This window comes from Rhizopus delemar, genomic scaffold, assembly GCF_000149305.1.
Source record: "Rhizopus delemar RA 99-880 supercont3.26 genomic scaffold, whole genome shotgun sequence".
Classification (NCBI taxonomy): domain Eukaryota; kingdom Fungi; phylum Mucoromycota; class Mucoromycetes; order Mucorales; family Rhizopodaceae; genus Rhizopus; species Rhizopus delemar.
In genome coordinates, this window is record NW_027137856.1 from 86,488 (window position 1) to 109,170 (window position 22,683).

Genomic DNA, 22,683 nt, shown 5'->3' on the forward strand with positions numbered 1-22,683 from the left:
GAATCTTCCTCTTCTCCTCCCTACACCTAATTAAGGGTTAGTATCTGAACATATTTTATTTTATGAGAAAGGATGGATGATGGATTATATGGATGAATTGCATATGCGTGTGATACACTCATTTTTTAGAAAAGCTGGAGATTTTGCGGGGAAATGTCAAAGTCAATGGTTATTAATGCATTTTTTTAATTATAGATTTGATTAAAAGATGGGTCGCGTAATTCGTGCTCAAAGAAAAGGTGCTGGAAGTATCTTCAAATCTCACACTGTCGGCCGTAAAGGTGCTGCTAAACTTAGAGTCTTCGATTTCGCTGAACGTCACGGCTATGTTCGTGGTATTGTTAAGGAGATCGTTCACGACCCCGGAAGAGGTGCTCCTCTCGCCAAGGTTGTCTTCCGTGACCCTTACAAGTAAGTTTGACATATAATTTGGAATGAATCGATATATTGATGATTTTTAAAGGTACAAGCTTCGTACTGAAACTTTCATTGCCACCGAAGGTATGTACACTGGTCAATTCATCTATGCTGGTAAGAAGGCCTCTTTGAACATTGGTAATGTTATGCCCTTGGCTTCCATGCCCGAAGGTACCGTTATCTGTAATGTTGAAGAAAAGGTTGGTGACCGTGGTGCTATTGCTCGTACCTCTGGTAACTATGCTACCATCATTGGTCACGGTGATGATGGCAAGACCCGTATTCGTCTTCCCTCTGGTTCCAAGAAGGTCATTCCCTCTACCTCTCGTGCCGTTGTCGGTATTGTTGCTGGTGGTGGTCGTATTGACAAGCCCCTCTTAAAGGCTGGTCGTGCTTACCACAAATACAGAGTCAAGCGTAACAGCTGGCCCAAGACTCGTGGTGTTGCCATGAACCCCGTTGATCACCCTCACGGTGGTGGTAACCATCAACACATTGGTAAGGCTTCTACCATGGCCCGTGACTCTCCTGCTGGTCAAAAGGTCGGTTTGATTGCTGCTCGTCGTACTGGTCTCCTCCGTGGTACTAAGAAGGTCAAGGACGCTTAAATCTCTTGATTTTACTAGTAATAAATGTAGTATATTGTGTATCTTCATTTCTATTTTATATATCAGCAGTTAACAAGAAATGAGCTTCTTATGATTTCATCTTTCCACACTACCTTTTGTTCGACATAGTTAAAAGCAACAGATCGTATAACTAATGAAACCATAATTTCAAACATCTTTTCATGACAGTTTGTATAGAATTTACACCATTAACCAGAGTCTTTTATTACATAATCAAAAGATATTGAATTGCAAAATACAAAAGGTGTATATGACAATGAACAGATTTAAAGAAATGAATGTTTTCATAAATATTTACAGTACAAGCAATGCACCTTTTTTTTTATTATTCTTATTGAGAATGACATAGCTTTCATTGTTCAAACTAATAGGCAAATAGGAAAGCTTTAAATTAATATACTTTATGACCACAGATCTGCTGCACGCAAGCGGCCTTCTCTTTTTCGATTACCGTCATTATCGGTATTATTGTAACTGAATACAGGCTCTTTTTCAACCCACATTCCTTCAAACTCATCCTCTGTATGGTCTTTACGTTTATGCTTGTGTGATCTATGCTTTTCACTTTTGCTCTTTTTGCTCTTTCCTTCTCGACTTTTACTTCTCTTACGGCTGCTTTTATGCTTTCTCTCTCGGCTTCTGCTTCGTTTGCGGCTACTGCTATGTCTACTATCTGGACTTCTACTCCTTTTCCTCGATGAACTATAGCGTGATTTGTGACGGTATTTGTCTTCGGAAAGTGTCTTTCTGTCTTCATTCCTTTCGTCTTCTTCGTCTGATACTGACACTCGACGTCGTTTACTAGCTGTAGATCTAGGTTTGAATGGTTGAACAACTACCTCTTCAGACACAATGTTTGTGAGTGCTGCATTTTGCTCTTGTCTTTCTAAAGGACGCTTGAACATTGGTCGAAATACTGCTGTCGTCTCGACAGATTTGTTGGTTTCAATGGGTATATCGGCAGTAGGCGCTTTAGGAGGAGGTACAGGCCCAATAAAACTATCGTCACTATCATCTGCAGCCGCTGATATTTTTCTAAGCTTAATATCTTTCTCCTCTCCTTCCTCTTCCTCTTCCTCTTCTCTTTCCTCTTCTTCTTCTGAGTCGTCAAAGATGGCTTTAAAAATATCCATAGACGGTCTCTCATAATCCAATTCTTTGCCATCAAACTGCTCGTCATTTTCTTGTTGATCGACATTCTGCTTCTCCTCAATTCCTGTTGTTAGGGCTTTACTGTCATCGGAAGGTGCTCTTTCTGAAGGCTTTGGTATTACTGATTTTAACAAAGGGTCGTCAGAAGATACTTCCACAGAAGAAGAAGAAGAGGTAAATTTTAATGGCATTCTCTCGTTTAATATTGATTCCATTGCTTCTTTACTGAGCGCTTCTTTAGATCCTGCTAGAGATCTGCCAGCATTTATATCAGTACTTGTACCAGAATTAGGATGTGGATTGGGGATATTAAAGCGCTTACACACCAAACGACTTGGGTAAAAAGGCTTTATTGTACGCGTAAGCGCGCCAAACATTTTCATAGCCGCTGCTTCAGCTTCTTGCGTTGGCTAAAAAATAGGTCAATTAACAGTCAAATTTTTAAGGGTATATCATGTTACCTGCTTCTTCTCGGGTTCGGGTACAGTCTTTGCTTTTTCCTCTTTCTCTTTACGATATTGCTCTTCTGTTTTTAGTCCGCCTTCAAAAGAAGTAACTTCAATGTTCTTGGAAGCCTCTGAAGCAGAAGTAAATCGACTGCTCATCATCGCACTAATTGGTCTAAATATCCTTGCAGCTTTTGCAAATTCGTCCATTTCTTTCATTGCAGCTTCATAAACTAAACCTTCAGGAATTGGTAAAACTTTTTTGGGAACACCATCCTCCGTCAACATTCCTGCATGGTTTTCCAAATAACTTCGATATCGACCTTGTTTCTTGGGATTGTCACCAAATGGCATGAATCCCTTTAGAGCTAAAAGAGCAACATCTTTGGGTACAGAAGGAAAGTCGGCAAGTTGTGTTTTATCTTTGCCACTATCAACAAAAAAGCGAAGGGTTTCGTCAAGTTTATCCTTTGAGCGTTTTGGCATGTAATCAAAAACAGAACGCTGTTCTATTGGCTTTTCTCCTAATACCATGCCTCTTTCTTCAAATGAGAATATGCTTTCTTTTGTAATATTTGAAGGCTTTATATCATCTTCTTTAGATGCATGGTGACCTGTAAAATCAGCAGGAACAACAGGCGGTGGATACCTAACCAAAAAAAATGAAGCATTAGCAAAAATATAATTTATCTATTCCTGCTTACCATTTCCCGATTTGTTGTTTTTGGATAGATACACTAAAGCCTTTCAGAGGCAATCTTCCATCAGAACACTTTGACTTACTAGCCTCTCGACGATAGTCTTCTTCTTTTTCTCCTTTGCGCTTTCTCTCTTGTGCTTTAAGCTCATCTCTTGTCATACCACCTTCATCTTCATAAAGCACTCGATTGTAACCTTTCATTCCTCTATCTCCATAAACATCTTCATCATCGCCCTCGTCTTCAAAAGCACCAAGTCCAAAGGCATCGCTACTACGGTTACTATTAAAAACACCAAATGATGAACGCTTCCTATCATCTTCCGCCTCTTTTTTCTTTGCCAATTCACGTAATCTCTTCATTTCAGCAATTTCAGGTACGGAAGTTGATATATCATAGCCCAATCCATATGTGTCTCTTTTGATCTGAAAATTCTCAATAGGAGTGTCACGAGGAGCAAATGTAATATCTTTCATAAAGGCATCGTCTTCATCTTCATCTTCACTTTCTTCTCTTGGACGTTTAATCATTCTTGGGCCAACACCTTGACCTGGACGCCACCCCATTTTTCGCAATAATCGCACACCAACTGAATCTCTAGGAGGGCCTAGCATGTCGACCAAACTACTTCCAATAAAGCTCAATTCACTTCCTCTTTTTTCATCTTCCTGCTGCTGCTGCTTTCTGCGATTAGCCAATTCTCTTTCAGTTCCTCCTAATATGTCGAATTCCTCAGTAGCAACAAGTTTACGAGAACCTGCCAAATCCTGCAATTAAAAAGAAAATGATTAACTTGAATGTATTTAAATATAAAAAGAGGAAGTACGCATACTTGTAGATCTTCTTCGTCCATGAAATCCTCTGGTCTAGCCTCCTTTCTTTCATTACGAGCATTACGTGATGAAACATAGTTTGAGGGCTCCCAACCTTTTAATACAAAATTTCTTTTAGTTGTTCATGAATAAAATATTCACAGGAAAAAGAACAGCAAAATTACCTTCTTTTGAACCTACTGTATTGAAATAACCAGCAGAAAAACCACCTGTGAATGCACCGTGAAAACGTCTTCTTCCTTTTTCATCTCTAGCTTCTTGTTTCCAAAGTGGAACAAATTGTCCTGCATCAGAGCGCCCAGCTCTTCGGTCTTTATCTGTTGTTTCAGGAAAAGCTGTACCAAATATAACAAAATTCTCTATTGATCCTTTTGGCTCACTGTTATACATGAGATTATGCTGAAAAAATTAAAAAATTAAAATTGTCAATGAAAAACAGATTTTTTATGTTCAAAACTCCGCAGCAGCTTTCCATCTTACATATTCATGAACATGTATTTTTAAAAGTCGAATTGGCAAAACGTATTATAATACTGTTTAATAGATTATATTAGACCCTTGATTGAATAGAATTCATAGCAATGGAGTGAATTATATCTATTCTAAAATCTCTGCTTTTAATTGAATAAACAAAGTAATTATGAAAACATTAAATTATACTTATTGTGATGAACAAGACGCTGCAAGATTTCTCTGCAAAAGCACTTTTATTTCAAAAGCCGTCAAAGTTCAACGTCTGAATGATACATTGATGAGATTTAACAAACAAGGTTTTATTTAAAGTTTATTCAATATAGAGATAGGCAAGAGCCATTATTGTAAATGTATATCACCTCAGATATTGAAACGTACTTTATTAGTTAAAGAAAGTTCTGTTAGGGGAATGATCGAATAAAGCTACACGAATTTGAGGCAGCATCTATACATACAAGCATTAATATACAATAAGGAGCTTTTCTTATTTTTACCTCTTCTTTAGCAATTTCCAAACGGGCATCAAGAGTGTTATCAACTGTGATTCTTCCGTTGTGACCACTCAAAATAACACCACCGGCACTAGATTGTTTTAGCTTTGCCTTTTTTTTTTTTTTTTTTTTTTTGCAAAATAATTTACCTTGATTCAGGAAGATATTCTTCACTAACAATGAAGTTTGGTCTGGACTTCAAGGCTTCTTCGTATTTATCAGAAACAACATCAAGAGCAGAATTTACAATATCAACATCTTGTTCACGACAACGAATAACAATCTCGGGTTCCATAAGAGAGTAAGCACCTTGAAGAATAAGGTTTTCAATCAAAGTGCTATACTTTTCTTCATCCTTTGATACATCATGAATACCCTTATTTGCTTCTTCGAATAAGTCGTCAAGAACTTGTTGACGTTCTTGAAGAATTCTAAGACGAGCTTTATTGATGTGATTTGATTGAGCACTTTTCTATAGAGTCAATAACAAATAGAGTCCAAACAAAAAAGAAAAACTTACATTCTTTTCTGAACCTCAGCTTGCTTAATCTTTCGTTCAAAAACAGCTTCAATATTCAAAGACTCTTGACGAACAATTTTTGCCTATTTTTTTTTTTTTTTTTTGACAAAAATATGTTTCATGTAAGCAGAAAAGCCAAGACGATAAGCGTGTCTCAAAGTATACCTTTTCGATGTTAAATTCTTCGTCAGCCTATAAAAACAAGTTAGTTTCTATGTTTGGTGTCACTTTAAGCTTGCATACCTTGACTTTTATTTCTCGTGCCTTTTCTAAAGCTTCTTGTTTGATGAAGGCAACCTAGCGTGTAGCTTTTTTAGTGGTGTTTTTTCGTTTATTTGACATGAAACACTTTATTTACCATTTTCTTCATCTCAGTGAAAACTTCGTCATCGTTAAGAGGTCTTGTTGTGGACATGTTAAACTATACAAAGCACTTATTACCCCTAAATAAAAGCTATTTTTTTGTTTACTTACGGGATATCTAATTTTTTAAATAAAATAAAGAAAATAACAAGAAAGAAAACGAAAAAGAGGGGAAAATTTATTAGGGAAACAGTTTCAAATCGCAGAAAAGCAGTGAAAGCAAAGAAGAGTTCGGATGCCGAACTTTCAGATGACGCAGTGTCTGCTGCTTTGAATCGCCGTTTCGCTTTGTTTTATGCTCTTACAAAATGATTTGTATCTAAACTCTGTAGTTTAGACGCTTTTTCTGCTTGAAAGAAGAGTTATAAATCCAAAGACACCAAAAGTGTTATGTCGTCTTTTTTCTGTATAAGCGCCAGTAGGAGGATTTATATTACAAGTACCAGCATTTGATATGAATGCAAATGATGTACTAAGATAGCTATTGATATATTTTTTATTAAAGCAGTAGACTATACTAAATCTTAAACTTTCAAAAAGCTTAATACTTGATTTAGCACACAGCAAAAGACCAGCTTTTTAAACGTGCAATTAAAAAGAAGAGAAAAAGGGAAAAGGAAGTTTGAGTATAGCAAACAAAAGATAGATTATTTTTTCTCATTCAAAGAGGATATTGTCTTCAGATTTTTAATTATGAATTATACCTACATAAAAATCAAGAAATATCGCGCTTATCGACTAATGCAGGAATTTTTATACACCTTTCAATTTAATATAAGCAAATAAAGTTAAAATCTTGAGACAAAACCATATTAAAGAAAGGTACAACTAAGTTATTATATTTAACTAATATACTGTAAGCCGCTAAAGGTAGTACATATAATGCCCATATTCTTAAAAGACATTATATTTATTGTTACTTTTATCTTAAAGCATCTTTGCAACGATTCACAGTCAAAGATACAAGTTAGCTTTTAAGCGCCGCTAATTTTATTGTAAACCATCCGAAAAAAACTGGCTTTTCACTTTTTATTTTTTCAATTAAAAATAGGCGAAATGTCTGCAACGTCCGCTTTGACTCCAACAAAAACAGAATCAGTAGAAACAGATACCATATTAAATGAAACGATAAATATAACAAAAAAGCCGCATCTGAAAGGGCATTTTTCCCATCCGACTCCTAATGGTCGACAAGACGTGTTAGCCATTAAACAACAACTAGCAGACGCATTAGGTGAAAATGGACCACTCTATTGGGATGCATTAAGAGAATTTGTCATGGGAAAGCTAAATCGACAAGAATTTGATTTTTACGCTAATCTTTACTTGAGCAGACAAAACGGTATGCACAATTTTTCAAAAACCAACAAATAACACTGAAATCACTTTTTTTTTGTAAGCTCATCTTCATAATGCTTTTATTTTAAGTACTGTACGTAACGCACAAACAAATACACTGCCGCCTTCTAAGCATGGCCTGGTGGGTTGGGCTAAACGCAAAAGAGGAAAAGATGGTAATTTAATAGGTGAAGGAAGTCAAGATACGGACCCAAAGAAGAAGAGACTAAAGATGGATGTTATGGCACTGAGTAAAGCAGAAAGAGAAAGATTAAAAGCGCTTGTGAAAGTAAGTATCTGCAGAAACATCAAGGCATGATGAATGATATTAATAAAAGAAAGTCTGGAGATAGAAATAGGCTGAAGCCGTATGTGAATCGATTGATGAGTCCAAGAGTTAGCCGGCCGATATCACTACCAATTCAATTCAATCAATTACCTCAAAGTATATACACTAATATAATAAGATGACTTCAAAAGAATTAAATTGAGATAATATAGATTACAGCCAAGAATATTCAAAGAGCCTAGTGGCGCCATTGTGCATTGATATGAAGGAATTACCAACACCAGAAGTATTACATACCAGAATGACAGGAATTGCACTTGAAAACGGTCTTTTGGGAGGAATAGGAGAGGATGTGGTCAATATTATGCTGTTTGCAGCAGAGGTAAGCTTCCTTTTGCTCTCGATTATACACATTTTCTGAAATTTAGGTTAGAGTTACATAAAATCATCAATTACAAGTGCAATCACAAAACGAAGAACAAATCGATGTATTGGCATCAAAAAAGCAATAAGTCAAGATGACAATGCAATGCAAATAGACGATTCATCATCTATCAACTTACATGATTTAGCATTCTCATTCAACATCACACCTTATGTCCTGGTAGAAAAGCCATTGTTTTCTGAAAAATTAACAGCCTTGTTGAGTGATAGTGAGGATGAGGTTGTAGTAGACAATTTGAATGAAATTGACTCTGATGAGGAATACAACTTGTAGCATCTTATAAAAAAGAATTAAATTAAATTACGTTCTATTTTACTGAATAAATATGAATGCAAACCGAATTTATTTTTACAAAGAATCTATAAAATAATAAATACAAAATGAAAGTTTAACCCCAAACGTCTTCGTTATATCTCTTTTCATCCATTAACTTGATGATCAAGGCTTCTGCTTCTTTATCATTTGTGGCAGCACCAAATGAAATTGCCATACTATAGAATGTACGACGAACATCTCGACTCATAGCACCACTACCACAGATGTAGATAGCAGCTGGTCTGCTATTATCATCAGCAGCAGGGTAAAGCAAGTTCCAAATTTTGGCTGCATTCGCGAGGATTTGGTGTTGAACGTATCTGATGGGAGATTTATCGTCACTTCTTGAGAAAGCAACGTGTAGATCAGACAAGACGCCATTCTTTGCATAAGTTTCAAGTTCTTCTTGATATATATAATCTTGGTCTGCACGACGACATCCAAAGAAAAGAACACTGGGAGCCACCTTGTCTGCGCCCAAGTTATCGATTTGAGCCTTGCGCTCTTGAAGGAAACCACGGAAGGGAGCAAAACCAGTACCAGCAGAGATCATGATCAAAGGAGTAGCTAAATCTTGAGGTAAACTGAAAGTGCTCTTAGAAGATTTGAGGATAGCGCGAATAGGTAATTCGTGAGCACCCTTCAAGAAAGAAGAAGAGAGACCAGGATAGTGGCGATTGTTGACCACATCATCTACAACACCCACAGCCAAGTGAGCATGCTTAGGGTAGCTCAAGGGTGAAGATGCAATAGAGTAACGACGAGGTTGAATGACAGGAACAGCAGCAAGGAATTGACGGAGATCAAGGCGGTTGACTTGTGGATAGGCATGAATCAAGTCCAAAAGAGTACGATATTGCTTGATAAAGTCAGGATATTGATCTTGATTGTTGGCATCGGGCATAATCAGTTTTTCAAACTCGCTTGCAGTTTCAGGAGCAACCAACTTCAATTGAGCAGCAAAGCAGCCGAGGACAGCGCGAGAGGGTGGAGAGGTCACGTCGGCATAGTAAGTGAGCATGTTTCGAATGGTGCATGGACCCTTAATATTGGCTGCAAGTGAACGAGGAGAGACATCAGAAAGTGTTTCCTGGTTGATTTCAAAAACTGAATCGAGAATCCAGCCAAAGCTCAAAGCAATTGATTCCACAGATGCTTTACTGTTCTCAGGCATGACTTCTAAATGATCACCTGCGCTGTACAATTGACCTTGTTCACCGACACCAGACAACTTGGAGATATCAACTTCAATATGACGTGTGCTACGAGGAGATTGATCCTTTTGCAATTCACTGTTGGCGACGATAATAGCATTTGGATTGCCATAATGATTATTTATAGCACTGTTCCATGCTTCTTTATCACTAGGTTGAACAAATTTGATATCAACAGAGCTCTCCTTGATTGCAGCAGTGGGGACTACAGGTTTAGATTCACAAGCAGCGATACCATGAATCTCCAAAAGATGAGACCAGAAACGAGCACACCAATCATTGAAGGCAGCATCCATATCCTTATCATTGTCACCTTCACCACTAGCAAACAAGCGCTCGGCACCAAGTTCACTGAGACATTGGCTGACCTTGATAGGAAAGTGTTGATAAGTTCTCCAGTTCTTGTTACCGAGACCAAAGACTGCATAAGAAAGACCTGTCAAGATGTTTTCGTGATCGTCTTCTCTCATTTTGTTATCCAAGAAGGAGTCAAACTTCTCTGCAGAATCAGGAGGTTGGCCGTTATAGGTAGCAGTACAGATAACAACTAATTCCTTATCAAGCTTTTTCTTGTCCTTGTTGTCAGAAATAAATTTGCCATCGGCAAGAACTTTCCACTTGTCCATTTCGCACAAGGTTGTGTTTTTAAAACCAAAGCCCTTGGCTTGGCTAGCTAAAACAGTGGCATAATCTTGAGCTGTACCAGTTTGTGTACCATACAAGAAGGTTATAGGAGGCAATTCGACATCAGCATTCTTTTGAGCAGAGATGACGGGCATTGCAGTAGCTGTTTTGCTTTCAGCTTGGTTTGAACTAGCATCGGACTTTTGAGGAGGAACAGAGTCGCCATTGGGTTTAGGGAAATTTTCACGTGGATGAATTGTCATGAATAAATCAACAGGTTTAGTAGTGGCCGTCTTAAAGTCCCATTGAACATCTGGGCCATTGTACTTGAAATCGAAGCGGTTCAAGAACATAGCCAATACAGTCTTGGCTTCTTGTAAAGCAAATGCCATACCGATACATCCACGAGGACCAGTGCTGAAAGGTAACCAAGCAAAGCGAGAACGTTTTTGTTCTTCTTCAGGAGTCCAACGATCAGGATCAAAACGTTCTGGATCAGGATATACATCCTTGTTGTGATGCATAGCGTATACTTGAATGGAACAAGGAGTATTTCCTTTTATCTTGTAGCCACCGGGAAGGATACAATCATTTTTACAATATTTTGAAAGAACACGAACAGGTGGGTATTTACGAAGTACTTCCTTCAAAACCTGGTGCATATATTTGAGGTTGTTGATTTGTTCAGTATTCGGTAATTCATCGTGTCTGATGTGATTGTCGGCAATTTCTTGAAGCACCTTTGCTTGAATATCAGGATGTCTAGACAATTCATACAATGTCCAAGCAAGAGTATTGGCTGTAGTGTCGTGACCAGCAATTAAGAAAGTAACTACTTGATCTCTAATGTTTTCATCGGACAAGCCAAGGTTGTGCTCATCACAAGCATTCAACATGAAACCCAAAAGATCCTTTTCTTTGTTTTTAGCATCAGGACTGGCCTTGCGTTCACGAATCACATTCTCGACTACTTCATGCATCAAGCGTACTGAACGATCAAAACGACGATTGGCTTCGATAGGTAATTGCTTAACAAATGCAGCTTGTTGAATTCGTTGAACAGCTTGTTTCAAACAGTATCCCATAGCTTCGATAAAAGCATTTTGTTCTTGATCACGATCAACCAATAAGTTGAATTCATATCCAAAACCAATACGACCAATGGTTTCAAATGTCAAGTTGGTTGTCCAATCGAGGATTTCAACAGGCTCATCAGGACGGTATTGTTCAAAGATCTTCATTGTTTGTTGAGCGATGATACCCATCTCGCCTTGATAAGCCTAATGTTTTCATCGTTAGCTACCAAAGTCCGTCTTTAGTATCTTAATCTCACCTTAATAGCACGAGGACTAAAGGCAGGCATCAACAGTTTATGAGCAAGTTGCCAATCCATTTCATCTGTATCAGTAGTAAACAGACCTTGTCCAGCAAACTCTTTGACTTCACCTAAGCCTGATTTTGTAATCTTTTTTGTAAAGTATTCTGATTCTTTAGCAAATATTTCGGCAATATTGGGATCGTTTGTGCCAACGATTATTTTTCCCAAAAGAGAGATCTCAACCAAAGGACCAAAACGATCAAATTGACGCATCCAACCTTCAGCGCTATGTCATGAATGTTAATACTTTTTTATTATTATTATTATTAGATAGAAGCTTACATGTTTGGAAGCATTTCATACAAACTACCCACGAATGGAAGTTTGGTTGGACCAGGAACAGTTTCACGAATGAGCTCTTTTATATCAACATAGACTACCTGTTGCTGTCTTAAATCGTCAATTCCACCCAATAATTCACCATTTGAATTAAAAAGTTGAATGTTGGCATAGCCACCCGTAATAGCTAATTTTTCTGCAGCAAGGGAACGAATGGTATCAAGGTTGGCACCATTACCAAAACGAATGATGCGCCCATCTTTTTCTACATCTGACGTGTTACGAAGTACAACAATCAGTGATGTTGTATTATCTGTTGACATATTGCAAGTTCTTTTTAAAAATTGAGGGGAAAAGACGGGAATTATTGTAAAAAAATGGCTTTTTATATGAATCAAAATAAACAAGTTTTCGGAAAAACGTGAAAAATGTTCAACCGACAAAAAAGTATTATTATAATCAAATTTTAACCTTTTTTGGAATTTTTTTTTTTTTAACGTGCAGTAAAATTAAAATGGGATCTGAGCACAAAATTGATCAGCTTTAAAAAAAATGTATTGTTAGATTTGGTTAAAATCATACATTTATACATGCCTTCAAAAATATATATACACATCTACATTTTACTTGGTCTATTGTAGCTCCTTACATCTCTTTTTGATATTTGAATAATAAATAAATTAAAAACGTGAAAAGTATTTTTTTTTTTACTAGTAGACTATTTTTGGTTAAACTAGATCAATGTAAGCTTCTATTATGCTTTATTCCGCAATTCTATTGGTCAAATAATTCGGACCTGTAAACTTTTGTAATTTCAAATGACAAAGAAAAAATTCTTACAACACTCTCGGAGTCATAATACATTTAGGATAATTAATGAAAGCATTTTATATTAAAATCTGCTTACAGAAACACATATTAGCTAAAGAGAGAATACCTAGAAAGAGCTTGTTTATAAATTCATAATTTCTGTGATAAAAAAGCTAGTATGAAAACAGTGCTATGAATATACATCATTCATAGCGAAGGTATATTAAAATAACTGTCTTTTATTGTTCAAACTTTGGATTAACTTCATAAATCCAAACTTTATACTTCTGTTAAATACAAGTACAAAACTTCTCAGGTTGGCTTGGATCTGTTATATTCGTCTTTATAAAATTTCTAGTAGATTGACTTTTAAGTTATAAAACTGTCGATTAAAAAATGAGCATTTTATCAATGCTAAATGACCTTTATTATCAAAATTAATTTCCATGGTTAGTCCCTATGGCTACACAATGAAGCATTGGACTACATGTATTCGGTCCCCATATATTAAAAGTAAGCATTGATATCTTTTTTTTAAAAAAACCTCCCCCTTATTAAAACTCATCAAAGAGTAAAAGGATTGAACATAATAAAAATATATTAAACAATGATTTCTTCACAACTTCCTTCTTATTCTCCCCTCTGCCCTTTTTTTATTTTTATTTTTTTATTTTTTCCCTCTGTTCCCATATGGAGAATCTTTTAGCTTCTTTTACGCTTAATTTCAAATAAAAGTATTGTTTAACCGTATTAAACAGTGAACTAAAAGGATTTTAGTATCCTTTTTCTTTTATCTGTCTCGGGCGAAAAGGCGATATATACACAGAATATTATCCGCTTAAATGAGGATTATTTTAAATAAAATTCTCTATTTAAACATACTAAACAGTGACCTGCCACAAAAATACAAAAAACGTTAATCTAAAGAGTTGTAAGCAAGTAGGCTTGATTTGATGGATGACAATTTGGTTCAAAACAGGAGTTTATTCAAAGAATTGTTGCAAGGAAGCTTTTCATATGAATCGGATGACTGTGGCAAAAAAAAAAAAAAAAAAAAGAGCTTGAAGATAAGATTTCCGTCAAGAACAGCATTCTTGATTTTTTGCATAGTATTTGGTGTGCCATAATATCGCCTGTTTCTGAACTGTATACTATTGGAAGAGAAGTCTTGTTCAAATAAATGTTGTACTTTTTGTGATTGAAAGAACTTGTTAAATTTTTCTTGTGTGTCTTCACATATATCTTTGAAGGGAATGAGTAGACTAGTCCATGTAATATTGTCGGATCGCTTTCAGCATGTGAACGAAGGTAGGTGAACAAAGGCAGGAGTCCAAGGCACTAAACACGCGAATTAGTGGATGGAAACATTTCATGTTACCATAGGATCTGGAATACTTGAATGTCATTGTAATAATATGTGAAGGAACAGCAAATGAAGTTTGCAAAATAAATATCAACATCGTGTACAAGAAGTCTGGTATTTGTTGTCAACAATTTAACAAGAATGAGTCAATATATTGAGACTGGAAAGCTTTTTGCTGGATCTTACGTTCAATAATGAGATATTACCTTTGTTTTTTGGTTGACCCAAATTTGTTCGATCATTACTAGGAAACAGGTTATCAGTCATGAATTGATACACAATAAAAGACACCTTATTATAAAACTTTTTGGAAGTTTTGTAATGTGCAGAAAATGCCACAACTTGGAAAGTATGAGTGTATGAGTAATGTGTGATTGATAACATTTCTTGATACATTTCTGCATTCTTTGCAGCATTTATAAATTTTCTCATGCAAAAGATAGTTTTTACCTATAACAAAGAAGGCAAGAGACACCAGAGATGATGGTCAATATGCTAGTAAACCGTACTTATAAATACGATAGAACACAGAGAAACAAAAGTACCAGAAATTCAACCAAGAGGGATAAAATCAAAAAGAAAGAGTAGAGTAAAGACAGAAAGAAATTGTATAAGAAAGGGAATGAGAAGTATGAGACGATTCAAGGTAAAAAGTCAAAAGTAAGCATGTATTAAATATCTTTCATCTTTGTTTGATATGCTCTGACCTTTATTTTAATAGGCATGAAAAATGGAAATTCTCCAAATTCGAGGTAGATAAAGCAAAAATCTCACTGATTGTCTTTGGTGTGGCAGTAAAGATGATGTCGAACTGGAATAAAACGGGTCTGGTGAGACTGGTGTCTTCTGGAGGGCTTTAAAGAAGAAATAGGCAGACGGAGACCTACTTTTTGTAATTATCGACGAATATAGCACCTTCAAGGTATGCAACAAGTGCAGAAAAAAAAAAACACTTTGCTGTGTTGCTATCGCGAAGGGTAGCAATGCGTTGGTTTGCAAGGCTTGCAGCACACTGTGGCAACATGATATGAATGTTACTAAGAACATGATGGGTTTATCCATGTGGATTTGGAAAGGAAAAAGTAGATCTCAAGAGCTTACATGAACAACGTGAAGCTGTAATAGCCCAGTTGAACATAATTATATCGGGTTTCAAAGAACTTAAATTTTTATAGGTAAGCTGTCTGAACTTTTACGTTAAATCGTCTAAAGATAGTATTCATTTTGTCAATCTTTTTCTTTTATCTATCTGAATTTATAGTGTGAAAACTGTTCTCGCTAGCAACAATTCTTTAAAAAAGATTTCAATATAGATGAAGCTTTCATCAGTCAAATCCAGAAAGAGCTATTAAAGCTATCTGCTTACAGTTCTCTATGCTAATATATTTTGTATTTTTATAAGTTACCGTTTCATACACTCGCATCACACTTAATCCTTATACTCTTTAATGAGCTTTAATAAATATTAAAATATTCATTCATAAAAAAAATAATATGAAAACTGTATAGAGATTGGCTCATTAGGTTATCTTTTTTTATTTAATTTGTTTACAGGCCAATGGTTGGGTTGATTCCGTCTTCGTTTATTAAAAAATGGTCGATATAGTAGATATCATGTTCTGCTCTATAATGTTATAATCTCGAGTATAAAATAATATGTTAATACAATCGTTTTTTCTACTATTTTTTATTTCACTTGAACCAATTTGACTAAATAAGTTCAATATTACAGTTGACAGTAACCACAAGGTAAGCATATCAGCCTGTTTAAAGTACTTTGGCGGCTCATACATTGTGCATATACCTGTGGATTAACGCGTCTTCTACTACTAATATTCTAGCAAATGACAATCTAATAGAAACTCTAAAATAAAAATATTATACTCTTTTCGAATTTGTTGGGTATCTTTCAAACGTATTAAAAATAATATTAAAATTTACGGTTTTCTATTGCTTATCTTACTGAAGCTACAACTAATCATTTGACTACTCATCCCTTGCATCGAAAATTGAAACTGTCCAAGTACATTAGAAGGCAGAAAACTGGCGAGGATATGGTCGCCAAATTGAAAAGCAAGTTCGGAAACGATATGCTTTTGTTATGGGTAACTATTCTGCTCTAAATACCCGATATCAAGAACCTGTGAGAGGCGTCGGTTTCAGAAGGCTGCTGAAGAAACATGGACCTTTAGTGTATTTGATTGATGAGTTACGGACAAGTTAGTGTTGCTCCTCTTGTGAACCTCGTAGTCTGACAACCTTCAAGAGAATATCGAATCCACGGCCATATCAAAGACGAAATAATCCTGAAGTTATTTGTCATGGTTTACTTAGGTAATCAGATACTCTGACCAATGGTTATTAAAATTGTTCACTGACTTGCTTTTTTTTTTGTCTCTTAGATGTACAAATCGAAATTGCAAAGTGACCATGCAAAACAATTCAGGTGCTGAAGAGCTTTGTGAACGTTTATGAAATCGAGATTTGGCAGCATGCCTAAATATGATTCATATTGTTCATAGCCTTCGCTTGAATAATGAAATACCAGAGAAGTTTCAGCGTGCTGGGGATGAAAGAAGAGGCCCAACTAGAAGAAGATCTGAAGAGAATGAAGAACGACGAGTTTTACCTAGAACCCTGTAATTTCCAGCACAGTTATCGCTGTATTACCCTAGATGTACTTTGGTAAGCTTGAACTTAAATAATTTGGTACTTTGTTTATTAACATTCGGATAAAGTGTATAGTAACAATAGACTAAAATGGTAATTTTTATGTAAGGTGGCACCAGAGAAAGGACATGAATCGGATAAATCCAAATGATCAACGGTAAATGCTAGTCACAGGGAAAAATGAAAAGACTTGGAAAAAAAAAACATTAAAATATTCTATTGATGAAATTTTTAATAATGTTGTATGAAAAAAAACAAATTGTTGTCTTTGTCTAGGAGGAAGAGAAGCAGAGCTCTCATCAACATCACTGATGTTGGCAACAGATCTCTTCATGGCGTCTTCCATTTTACTCAATGTATGCATACGCATACCAGACTTGATCTTGCTCATTTCCTGCTGATAGATGCTGTCAAACGAGTTGTGATATTTCTGAAAATTTTCAAGATATTCAGCAAGACGAAAGTTTTCTGCTTCATCAATATTGCAGCTGTCTTCAACATCTGGCAAGTCATCAGAAAGTGGCTCAAACAAAGAAAAGCACAAAGAGAAAGGAATTCGTGTAATACGACTTGTCAAGAAGATATGTTTATAAAGCTTAGCAGTATCCGGACAGGAACAAGCACTAATGCAATTGTCAACTACTTTTACAATGTATTTACCATCGCTGGTAAAGGAATCGCACGAAAAGTTTTAATAACAAAAAGAATTACTGCTTAATATACTAGTACGATATGCCAGATACTACAATACTTCAAATCATCACTCATGTTGGTGATATTGTTAGTACTCATATTATCTGTAGTTTTTATCAAGACGTGTTATGAGGGAAATGTGAAAAAGTTTATTCTCTCTTATTATCCTAAAGATATTACGGCTGTTTCAAATATTTGCGACTAACATTTATCGTTGGTCATTTGGATTTTTCGAAGTTTACGCAAGAGCAAAATCTTTGGATTCTCATGGCGAAACCAACATGAAATCACTCCCCTCGTTTACTAGCTTGTTTCCCAATCTTCTTTCTGTTGGAATTCATGAAGAAGCGGACGGCGGTGCGGCAAAAATGAAGTTAAAGATTGGTATCAAGACTATGAACGTCCTTATCATTATATCATTATTGATCAAGAAGAACAAAGTGTTTGTGGGGCCTGAAACGCCAATCAGTATTGGATTTCATGCCATTTTTTACGAAACAAACAAAGCAAAAAATTTTGTGACGGCGGTCAAGGATTTTTTTGACGGTTAAACGGCTTATTTGGGACGCATTGGCACAACGATTTTTTGAACAGCCGTCGATATTATCTTTTGATCAAATAAATCGACCATTTCAAACAACAGCCAAGACACTATCGCATTAGAAACTTGACATCTTTCACGTAATTGCTTGTGGAGTCTTGAGCTTATGAAGGCTACACTGGAAATATATTTTTGAAGATACACCTTTCTGGCCAAATGAAGCAACAGCAAGAGCCACAGCGCTACTTAGACGAATCCACAATGAAAATTTACATCGTCAAGAAATGTAGAAATATTACATTTTATTATATTAATAGTTGTTTTATTGCTGTGATTTTCATTTTTTTGTAACAGTACTCGTCTGGAGGCGGCACTAGAATAAGGATTTTTTTGACGGTGACCAAGACATACATCAAATTCCCAAATCAATTTCATCTCTTCGACAATTGTCATCAGGATTCGGAAAGGCAGACGCATTTGCAGCTTGACGAGCTACACTTGAATGTCTCGATTCGGATCTTTTGCAACCAGCCACCATATTCACCATTGCAGATTTGCCTAGCAACAAAGGGTATGGTATTTCGGATACGTCCATCGCAAAGTCTGCCAGCAGTATTCTACAATGGGTGGCCATCGCAGCCATGTTTCGAAAATCTTTATCGAACGAGGAAATTGAAAATATCATCGATCAATATGCTCCCAAAATCCAACAAAATCCGGCCATTGTGGCACTGCGGGCGCATTTGAATACATGTGTAACAAAAAACCCCTTAGATATTGCCACATTTCTATCATCCATCAGCGCACATGCCCACAACAGCTTATCAGTAGCCAACCGAAAGATCAGTGACAACGTTGAGGTCAAACTAATGAAACTATTCGGCTCGGGTGTTCAGAGATGAATGACATCAAAACACAGCTGGTTCTTTTTTTTTTTTCATATGTTATACCATTTTATGATTCTCTTTTCATTCCAAATAAAAAATATTTGCGTAAGTCTGATACAAAATCGATACCATTTGTCCGTGAAATAGATGGTCGGCGAAGAAAGCAACAAAAAAAAAAAAAAAAAGACTGCTCTCTCATCTTTTAACAGATATTCTATTTATCTGTTTACTCTACTTACCTGATTCTCATCATTGCATTATTGACTTTGATGAAATCGTTGGTGACCATTACATGGATTCTTTGTTTCGACATTTGTCCCAGCATTTGTAAGAATGCGAAACGAAACCTTTGAAGTGACTTTTTTTCTATACTCTTGCAAGCTTCTGTAATTCTTTTTGACAAAGTGTCTTCTTGCAAAAACCTATGACGCTTAACCTTACTCCTTACCACTGTCCAGAACTGTTCTATTGGGTTAAGCTCAGGTGAGTAAGTGGGAAGATACACATATTTATAGCCTCGATACTCAATACACTTCTTTATGTTTTCATCCGTGTGAATGGGTGCATTATCCATGACTATATAATGACCTTTCATATGTGGATGCTTGTCCATTTCATCAAGAGTCATTTTTAAGAAAGTGATATAGTGGCCTGTTACGGTACCTGAGCTTATGTATCCTTCAGCCTTTCTCTTCTTCGCAGGTCTCGGTTTTTTTACACCGACTGTAATCAAACCTGCAGCAGAGATAGCCCCCATATAGACGTTGTGTTTGCTCGCGTAGTAGGCCTGGTAACAATGGCACGCGTGCCTTTTTTGGACAAAGCCCTAGAGCGTTTCATGTTTATATCAAAAGCAGATTCGTCAAGAAACACGCAATTCGTCAAAAATCTCATGTCTGTATTTTCCCATTTACAAACCCAATCGTACCGCTCCTCAGCCTTTGCTGGACTGTTTCTTTCAATAGAATGGAAATCTGCTTTTTTCAACGAAAGGTTGCATTCACTTCTCATGAAATTATAAACAGTACTGAGTGACACTTTGAGAACATGAAATCACTTCAATGACAGTAACAGAGGGATTAGCATCAATCAAGCCGATGACAGTCGTTTTATGCTCCTCGCTCAATATACACTTACGACCGACTTTTTTACAGTTATTAAAAATACTCTTAGGGCACAAACTATAGTTCGAATATGAATACCCAACTGTTTCGCTGCAGCTGATGCACTCATACACTTTTCAATCTTCAAATCGAAAAACCTGGACTTATCCTGAACTGTATAGCAAACATAATCTCTTTTTGGTTTTGTCTCCTTCATACGGATGTCTTCATCTTTTGACTTTTCTACCGACATTGGATAAGTAAGAGAATACTCACCAGAGGTTGCATCTTTTAAGTATTCAGTATGAGTAGCAATAGTTTCAACAATAAACTCATTCTGATCAACAATGTAGTCCATGGGCTTAGGGCCACCATATCAACATTTCCATGCCCATCTTCAAATAAAAATATTGTACTCACGTTAAATTGTAAAGAATTGAAAAGAAAAATGTCTCTCCCCAATTTATATTGTTCGAGTGCCAAGAGCGACATGATTTCTAAGCAGGCGACTTGGTTTCTAAACGAAATTAATTTTGAACGGTCCGCGACTTCGATTTTGACTTGCTGCGACATTATTTTTCAATGGGAAGAGACATTGATTTTGATTGGCTGCGACTTTGCTTGTTGAAAACACTGTATATGAATCCAAAAATGAGTTAGTTTAATAGGAATTCTTTTTTATAAAAGCAAATAGTCTTAGTCATCCTACAACCCAAATTCATGACTATATACTTAAAGGATCAAATTCCCTAAATAGCATTTCAATAAAAACTCTTTACTTTTTTTTTTCTGTAGAAAAGATGATGGTAACCTCATATTGAGCAAATCTTGCGTCTCTTTAAACGTAACTAAATCAAGAGAAATACATCCATCTGACTCTCCTTTTTTTTTTTTTCTTATAATCTGCAGACTTTAGTTGTATACACAATCAGGGTATTTAAATCGACTTACAACATGTATTTACATGCATATGATCCTTATTACAGTATCAGAAACTCAACATTTATTTTCCCTCTCCCTCTTTTTTATAAGGAATCCAGGTTTCACTATTGTTTTTAATTGGTTACGGCTGACAAGGGAACGATAGTTATTTGATAAAAACTACAGCCAAGTATCAAAGGAAAAGAAAAAGGAAAGAGAAAAGGAACATCAAACAAAGTCAGAAAATGGAAATACAAAAAGAGTCAATTCGACCCTTTCTTCACTCCTTATCTTTAGAAACAACTACTTGTACTCCTTTTTTTTTTAAAAAAAAAAAGGGGAAAAAGAGAGATTAGATGAATAAATATTCTATTCAATTCAGTCTCAAATTTTCTTTAAGTTATCATAAAAAATAAAAAAGTTTTCTTTTTAATAGAACCATTATTTAAAGGAGATAAAAGGACCGAGACTATGGTGCTTTTAACTACTTTTAGAAAAATCATAGAAAAGGGTGATTCTCTATTACTCGTTTCTTATGTCATTTTATGATATCCAATCATATTGCAAATATTCAAAGTCCACAGATACCGCATAAAACTTGCTTGAAGAACATTAAGCAGTTTCTTGCCCTCTTTTATTCTGTTAAAATTGTACTTACTGATTTATATTTTCTCTGTTTCTATTGTAACTTTATCAGCCAAAAACAGGGGATTTTTGTATGCTAACCACATTAAGGAGGATTTATCGAGTGCTGCCTTGCCACTAAAATGACCATGCGTTCATTGTGTGTGGCGCGTTCCCAAGTGATTGGGTTAATCGTGTCACGCGAAAAAAAAAACTGATGCATTCAATAAGTATTTCCCCTGTATTCAACCTTGTGGAATGTATGTATTTATTTCTTCACATGAAGCGTCTTGGAGAGAATGAAAAGGAAAAAAGAAGTGTATGTATTTTCCGCATTTTTCCAAAATTGGCATTTAAAAAAAGTAGAAAATAAATTAATATCAAACCGTGTTTTTGTCTCGACTTTTTTTTTTATTCATTTACATATGCAATTGCTAATATGCTACTTTTTTTTTTAAAAAAAAAGAAGGAGGCTCTAACAGTAAAATACATTTCATCATTTGGGAACCATTTTTGTGATAAAGAACAAATGTTTTATTTAAGGATAGATTAATTAAGGTTTTCCTTTTTTTTTTAAAAAAAAAGTTCGATTTTTATATAAATGGTTAATCTCATGACTAATCTGGAAAATTACCTGACTTTTTTCTATCCTTCCTTCATTTTATAAGCCATTTTGAGGAATTAACGATGAGCGTTTCATAATATGAATTATTTCTATTTTACTTTTTTCTACTATTTATCGCTTCTTTTTATTTTCTCATGGGTTGTTATAGAAATTTATCACATTGTGAAACGCCAACATAATTCCAAGTAAAGTCTAGCGTATAATTTAATTGGAAAATTTTTTTTACAATTTTTTCTTTTTGGGAATAGAGGGAGACTAAAAAAAAGAACCACATCCCCTTTAAAAAATCGGTAATTCTTTATTTGTTCCCTGTTTTCTTTTTCGCTTTTCTTATTTTCGATTTTCTTTCTTTTTCTTTTTTTCACCATCTTGGAAATACCACAAAAAGTTTTGCAGTACTTTTAGTAAAAAAAAAAAAAAAAAAAAAAACCCCTTTTTATCCTTTTTTATATAAACAGGATGAGTAATAAACCTCAACCTCAACCAATACAAAAATTACAAAGGCGTCAAGATGATTCATTATTGACAGGAAGAAAGCGTT

The 22,683-nt window shown here is 35.5% G+C and overlaps 8 protein-coding genes across 8 annotated transcripts; 2 read left to right on the forward strand and 6 right to left on the reverse strand.

Moving 5' to 3' along the window:
* Positions 1-208: 208 nt before the first annotated feature.
* On the forward strand, positions 209-1,025 carry RO3G_17128 (60S ribosomal protein L2; the record flags this gene model as incomplete). The annotated part of the gene is made up of 2 exons (XM_067671712.1): positions 209-411; positions 464-1,025. The coding sequence occupies 2 exons, from the start codon at positions 209-211 to the stop codon at positions 1,023-1,025; spliced, it is 765 nt and encodes a 254-aa protein (XP_067527926.1).
* Positions 1,026-1,447: 422 nt separating this feature from the next.
* On the reverse strand, positions 1,448-4,565 carry RO3G_17129 (uncharacterized protein; the record flags this gene model as incomplete). Its single annotated transcript, XM_067671713.1, has 5 exons — positions 1,448-2,608; positions 2,660-3,293; positions 3,349-4,109; positions 4,175-4,269; positions 4,340-4,565. 5 exons carry the CDS (start codon positions 4,563-4,565, stop codon positions 1,448-1,450), a joined length of 2,877 nt encoding a protein of 958 aa, XP_067527927.1.
* A 466-nt stretch (positions 4,566-5,031) lies between these two features.
* RO3G_17130 (ATP synthase (E/31 kDa) subunit) lies at positions 5,032-6,075 on the reverse strand (the record flags this gene model as incomplete). Its single annotated transcript, XM_067671714.1, has 6 exons — positions 5,032-5,094; positions 5,144-5,231; positions 5,290-5,607; positions 5,661-5,743; positions 5,826-5,852; positions 6,019-6,075. 6 exons carry the CDS (start codon positions 6,073-6,075, stop codon positions 5,032-5,034), a joined length of 636 nt encoding a protein of 211 aa, XP_067527928.1.
* Positions 6,076-7,912: 1,837 nt separating this feature from the next.
* Positions 7,913-8,093, forward strand: RO3G_17131 (uncharacterized protein; the record flags this gene model as incomplete). The annotated part of the gene is made up of 2 exons (XM_067671715.1): positions 7,913-8,032; positions 8,079-8,093. The coding sequence occupies 2 exons, from the start codon at positions 7,913-7,915 to the stop codon at positions 8,091-8,093; spliced, it is 135 nt and encodes a 44-aa protein (XP_067527929.1).
* Positions 8,094-8,483: 390 nt separating this feature from the next.
* Positions 8,484-12,228, reverse strand: RO3G_17132 (uncharacterized protein; the record flags this gene model as incomplete). Its single annotated transcript, XM_067671716.1, has 3 exons — positions 8,484-11,528; positions 11,582-11,852; positions 11,909-12,228. The coding sequence occupies 3 exons, from the start codon at positions 12,226-12,228 to the stop codon at positions 8,484-8,486; spliced, it is 3,636 nt and encodes a 1,211-aa protein (XP_067527930.1).
* Positions 12,229-16,899: 4,671 nt separating this feature from the next.
* On the reverse strand, positions 16,900-17,540 carry RO3G_17133 (uncharacterized protein; the record flags this gene model as incomplete). Its single annotated transcript, XM_067671717.1, has 2 exons — positions 16,900-17,371; positions 17,500-17,540. The coding sequence occupies 2 exons, from the start codon at positions 17,538-17,540 to the stop codon at positions 16,900-16,902; spliced, it is 513 nt and encodes a 170-aa protein (XP_067527931.1).
* An 854-nt stretch (positions 17,541-18,394) lies between these two features.
* On the reverse strand, positions 18,395-18,625 carry RO3G_17134 (uncharacterized protein; the record flags this gene model as incomplete). The annotated part of the gene is made up of 1 exon (XM_067671718.1): positions 18,395-18,625. The coding sequence occupies one exon, from the start codon at positions 18,623-18,625 to the stop codon at positions 18,395-18,397; it is 231 nt and encodes a 76-aa protein (XP_067527932.1).
* A 1,259-nt stretch (positions 18,626-19,884) lies between these two features.
* Positions 19,885-20,330, reverse strand: RO3G_17135 (uncharacterized protein; the record flags this gene model as incomplete). The annotated part of the gene is made up of 2 exons (XM_067671719.1): positions 19,885-20,012; positions 20,105-20,330. The coding sequence occupies 2 exons, from the start codon at positions 20,328-20,330 to the stop codon at positions 19,885-19,887; spliced, it is 354 nt and encodes a 117-aa protein (XP_067527933.1).
* Positions 20,331-22,683: the final 2,353 nt, after the last annotated feature.